This window comes from Cheilinus undulatus, linkage group 5 (genome assembly GCF_018320785.1).
Source record: "Cheilinus undulatus linkage group 5, ASM1832078v1, whole genome shotgun sequence".
Taxonomy (NCBI): domain Eukaryota; kingdom Metazoa; phylum Chordata; class Actinopteri; order Labriformes; family Labridae; genus Cheilinus; species Cheilinus undulatus.
In genome coordinates this window covers 47,851,840-47,857,839 of record NC_054869.1, presented here as the reverse complement: position 1 = coordinate 47,857,839, position 6,000 = coordinate 47,851,840, and the positions used below count along the sequence as shown (strand labels likewise).

Sequence of the window (6,000 nt, the reverse complement as noted above, 5' to 3'; positions counted from 1 at the left end):
GTTTGTAGAAACAGTCTGCATGCCTAGGTGCTTGATTTTATACACCTGTGACCATGGAAGTGATTGGAACACCTGATTTCAATTATTTGGATGGGTGAGTGAATACTTTTGGCAATATAGTGTAGCTAAGGTAGTGCAGGAGCTAAGATATTTCTAACTCATGTAGACATTTCAAAGTAAAAATTCTACATATTTTATTTTTGAAGCTTCAATGTTTTCAGATGTGGAGCAGGTTTAAACTGAGGCTTCATCATAAAAGAGAAAACAAAGTTCAGATTTCACTGAGCCGCAGCTCTTCATGGGTAAACCAGAGCTTTATTACCCCTTGCATCAGCTGACATTTACAGCACAATCACAGGCTGTATGGATCAGGGCTGAAACTGGTTTATTCATTCAGGAAGTCAAACTCAGACAGTCGTTGTCTCTGAGAGCTGAAATGGCGCAGAAAGGAGTTCAGCTGGATCAGGAAACTTTCTCTTGTTCCATCTGTCTGGATCTACTGAAGGATCCGGTGACTGTTTCCTGTGGACACAGCTACTGCATGAAGTGTCTTCAAACCTACTGGGATACAGAGGATGAGAAAAATCTCTACAGCTGCCCTCAGTGCAGGCAGACCTTCACACCGAGGCCTGTCCTGCTGAAAAACACCATGTTAGCAGTTTTAGTGGAGGAGCTGAAGACGAGCGGACTCCAAGCTGCTCCTGCTGATCACTGCTATGCTGGAGCTGAAGATGTGGCCTGTGATTTCTGCAGCGGGAGGAAACTGAAAGCTCAAAAATCCTGTCTGCAATGTCTGGCCTCTTACTGTCAGAATCACCTTCAGCCTCATTTTGAAGTAGCTCCTTTAAAGAATCACAAGCTGGTGGAGCCATCCAAGAAGCTCCAGGAGAACGTCTGCTCTCGTCATGATGAGGTGATGAAGATATTCTGTCGCACTGATCAGCAGTCTATCTTTTTATTGGACGAGCATAAAGGCCACAACACGGTCTCAGCTGCAGCAGAGAGGGCCGAGAGGCAGAGAGAGCTGGAGGTGAGTCGACAAAACATCCAGCAGGGAATCCAGGACAGAGAGAAAGATGTGAAGCTGCTTCAACAGGAAGCAGAGGCCATCAATTGCTCCGCTGATAAAGCAGTGGAGGACAGCCAGAAGATCTTCACCCAGCTGATCCGTCTCCTGGAAAAACGACGCTCCGATGTGACCCAGCAGGTCCGATCCCAGCAGGAAAGCCAAGTGAGACGAGTCAAAGAGCTGGAGGAGAAGCTGAGGCAGGAGATCGCTGAGCTGAAGAGGAGAGATGGCGAGCTGCAGACGCTGTCACAAACACAGGATCACAACCAGTTTCTACACGACTACCCCTCACTGTCAGCACTCAGACAACCATCACGCTCATACAGCATCCATATCCGTCCTCTGAGGTACTTTGAAGACGTGACAGTGGCTGTGTCAGCAGTCAGAGATAAACTACAGGACGTCCTGACAGAGACATGGACAAACATCTCACACAAAGTGTCCAATGTGGATGTTTTACTGCCACAACCAGAGCCCAAGACCAGAGAGGAGTTCATCAGATATTCATGTGACATCACACTGGATCCAAACACAGCACACACAGAGCTGTTATTATCAGATGGGAACAGAAAAGTTACACGGACGAATCAACAGTCTTATGCTCGTCACCCAGATAGATTCACTGGAGAGTATCAGGTCCTGAGTCGAGAGAGTCTGACTGGACGTTGTTACTGGGAGGTGGAGAGGAGAGGAAGAGTTTCTGTAGCAGTTGCATACAAGAATATCAGCAGAACAGGGAAGGAATGTGGATTTGGACGCAATGACAAATCTTGGTCCTTATTTTGTTCTAACCGTGTTTATTACTTTTGGTATAACAATGTCAACACTCTTGTCTCTGGTCCTCGGTCCTCCAGAGTGGGAGTGTACCTGGATCACAGTGCAGGTGTTCTGTCCTTCTACAGCATCTCTGAAACCATGACTCTCCTCCACAGAGTCCACACCACATTCACTCAGCCTCTACATGCTGGACTTCGGGTTTGTGACACTGCTGAGATGTGTAAGCTGAAGTAGACAAAAATCATTTCTGAGAAAAGTGGGTTAACTTCTGTGTTTGAATCCTTCAGCTTGATTTTTCTTCATGTTTGTTGCTGAGAGCTGATTGGACCTCATTCACCAAGCGTTCTTACTCACAAACTTGTTCTTACACAGTTTTGAAGAAGATTCTGACATTCAGCAAAGTTTTCTTCTCTGTGATTTGTTCTCAGCTAAGAACCAAATCTAAGAAGACTAGAGAACACTCTGACACTCATTTGAGTGCTGATATGACAGGATCAAATCACAGGATTGGATTTTCATTCATTTTGCACATTTATATTATTCAACAACTTCAATGAACACCATTTAAAGGAGTTTGATTTTGCTCATGCAATGACTGATGTAAACTCCAACATGTTCAATTGTGAATGTAAACTAAGCACTAAGGTAAGAATGTTTGAATGAAAAATCAAAGACTTTTTCACAGGAATAAAGAGCCATCTTCACACATGGCTATTTAATGACTAATCTGTCCCATGGTCCATGCTTGTAGAATCAATGTTCAATCAAATCAGAGCTCTCTGTCAGACATTTGAGAGCTGATATGACGGCTTCAAATGATTCTCATCCCTCCTCCTTTGACCTCTTCTCATGTGTTGTGTTCATGTTTGACTCTCTTTCCTCTTCCTGTTTAGCCGTGGAGCCGTTACTGCTCAGAAGGGTTTTTGTTCAGATGAAGCCACATTTTCTCTCCATGAAAATATCAACTTCTCTTACCTTTAAATGTGTTGACAATGTTGTGCTGATGTTTGCTGCTGTTGTTTCTCTTCTTCATGGCTCTAAAGAGAGAAAGCAGCAGACCTTTCTTTCATGGAGATATTGTGTATTATGATGGATTTTCTGCTTTCTGTTGAAATGAATGGATAAATGTACAATGAGGTCTTTTTGAAGCTCATGATGCAGATTGAAAAGAATCAAATGATGATTGATTATATCCTCTGACAGAGCTGAGATTGGGATCAAACAAACTGATTGTGTGGATGAAGTCAACCTGTTCATGAAATCTTCAAATCAGACATTTAACAGATTTTTAATCCAGTCCAGTCTTTGTGCTGATTTCTCAATCAGAAAGAGCCAACCAGCCCAGATAAACAGGGACTAGATGGTCCAGGTCCAAACACTCCTGAATGACCCCTTGTTGGTGTGTTTAGAAGGTTTTATTGTTTGTCTTAGAAGCATTTAATCATTTTCATGTCAACATCTAACATTTTATTTACTCATCTTGTAATCATTTTTCCTCATTTTTCAAACCTAAAATAAAAATCATTAAACGTTTATAAGCCTTTGTTTGTTTTTTTCTCTATTACTGAACTTTAGACAGAGTTCATAAAAACACAGATTAATAAGTTAGACTTCATAAATTAATCCTCTATCAGACCCTCTTTCTTGTTCACCAACAGAGATTCTTCCAGAAGGCCTTCATCAAACACCCAGAGATGTTATCATCAGAGCATCTCACACAGCCAAACACATGAGGATCTTCTTCATCTTTAATAATATACTATAGTGATCAGTGTAAGAATAAAGAGTCCTTCAAAGTTATTCTGCTTAGTTTATCAAGAAAACTGTATACTTACTAAAAAAATACAAAATGAATCAAATGTAATCCTTTGTCTAAGGAGAAAGAATGAGACTTACTGATTTATTTAACCAGTTTAAAACAGCATCTGTATGAGTGAAGGCTAAGATTTAAACTAATGCCTCAGAAGCGGCCAGAAAGGAACTCTGGGTTAAAATTCACCTTTTAAACATGTTTAAACAAATAGAATAACATCCTCTGGTCAAAAGACCATAACCTACATTCCCTGTAACGGTACAAGAGATACCTGATTGAGGCGCCATCTTGTGGTCAGATAAAAACACATTAATTCAGTCAAAAAAAACCACAAATCAGATTTCAGGAAAAATGGCATCAAGCTGTCTTTAAGTTCATAATATCAGATAAACTAAGCTTGTTAAGTAAATCAGAAACAGTCAGACAAGTTGGGGCCTCAGTGTCAGAAGCAAACAGAGTTAACAATACAGTTAATGGAGATGATGGTCCGATGAATGAATGTCATTCTATAGAGTGCATGGTGATAATATTCACAGTGACAGTGGGCAGAGTCTTGCCTTTGTGAGTACTCCAGTCTTAGGTAGTTTAAACCAGTCCCTCTGAAATGACCTCCTCCTGGGACCTTGAATCCTCTGGGGGAACACTTTGAGTTGTCACTGTTTGGGACCTTCTGCCCTGGATTGTGAAATATCTGCAAATAATAATAAAATCAGTCCATCAGTGTTTGACAAACTGTTGAAATGTATCGATGCACTGTTTTAGTATGTTAGAAGGCATGTCAAAGGAGTGAGAATGTAACATTTAAATTCCATTCAATGATGAGTAACAGAGGTCAGCGTTAAAGCTGTAATACCCTAAAATACCCTACTCTAATTACTATCATATTTATACTATTATTCATACTCTAATTACTCTAATTATTATGGTAGTTTTGATTAAAATTACAGAGTTTGTGCTCATGTACATTTTAATTCACAGTAAAAAATCTGTTCAACGTTTTGCAATCACATACCATAATTTCAGCAGGGACACGAGGTTAAAAATACTGAACAACAGGGAGAGTTCTGTAGAAAATACAGTGAAGAACCTGTTAATTGGCATGCAGCTGCAAAGACCTGTGAACTAGCACCGAACTTTGGCTCATTCTCATTTGTTTCTCAGTGCTACACCACATGATGCTGCCTTTTAATACAGTTACAATTATCAGGGAAGCTTCATTGAAACAAGAATGGTACCAGAAAATGATTTTGTTCAGGGGCAGATCTAGAAATATATTCATGGGATGGGAGATTTTTTGGGGGTGGCCACCCATGGCAGAGTGTTTGTTGATTCAATCACATTAACAATCAATATTACGATGGAAAGCCCCCAAATCAAAGTATGCTAACTCAGAGAAGTCTGGCTCCTTTTTGGCATCACATAGGTCAAACTATTAATCTAAATATACATGGTAAAAGACAATAACTGAATGAATTAGAACCAAATAACTCCGTTTACAACAAAATACTACTTTTTACACTATTACACCAGCAGAGGGCAGCAAGTCTATGCAACGGCTGATACAATCAGTGTTATAATTAAAAATAATTTTCACTGGAGTTTGTCAGTGTTAACATGGGATATTTATATATCAGCTATCAATCATCAGTCCAACTTGACTGTAACAATCAGTTCATTTACAGACTTCATTCTCATACATGCAGTACAAATCAACTACTTTGAAAGCTTCAAAACATCAAAAGAAAAGAAAACAGATAACAGCTGATAACTGAAAATGTGGATGCATATAAAAGTAATCAGATCTAACATGAGCACAGAGACCTGTCTTTGAGTTTGTCTTCCTTTAATCACAGCACTCCCCAACTGAAATAAAAACAGTCTTCAGGTCAGGAAAAATTCAACATCTTCGGACTGTGTCACTTTCTTTTGCCTCCTCACTGAAGGTTCTTGGGGAAGCAGTCCTGCTTCAGCTGAGCTGGCCCCTCACACCTGGATTTAGAGGAAACTAGAAAAGCACTCAGAGAGCACAGACCTCCGCCATTAGCCCTATCTTCCAATGGTAAGGAATTCTTTAAAAAAATTCCTGGATCCAGATGGTGATCCGGGCCACTCCCAAAATCCAATCAGTTCTTCCTTATGCCATTTCTGACATTTCCTGAAACTTTCATCAAAATCCGTCCAGAACTTTTTGAGTTATGTTGCTAACAAACAAACAAACAAGCAAACCCTGTCGATCACATAACCTCCTTTGTGAGGTAAAAATAGATTTAAACTTAAATAGAGCATTACTGATTTAAATATACATGAACTACTAACAACACCATGTGATGCTGATGTTTAA

At 40.1% G+C, this 6,000-nt stretch overlaps 1 protein-coding gene across 2 annotated transcripts; it reads left to right on the top strand.

The window, feature by feature from the left end:
- Positions 1 to 412: 412 nt before the first annotated feature.
- On the top strand, positions 413 to 2,884 carry LOC121510316 (tripartite motif-containing protein 16-like). Of its 2 annotated transcripts, XM_041788303.1 has the most exons (2): positions 437 to 1,394; positions 1,533 to 2,884. In XM_041788303.1, exons 1-2 carry the CDS (start codon positions 437 to 439, stop codon positions 2,078 to 2,080), a joined length of 1,506 nt encoding a protein of 501 aa, XP_041644237.1. In that variant the 3' UTR covers positions 2,081 to 2,884. The 2 variants fall into 2 exon arrangements, with proteins under 2 accessions (XP_041644238.1, XP_041644237.1); XM_041788304.1 differs by having other exon boundaries at positions 413 to 2,884.
- The last annotated feature ends 3,116 nt before the right edge of the window (positions 2,885 to 6,000 follow it).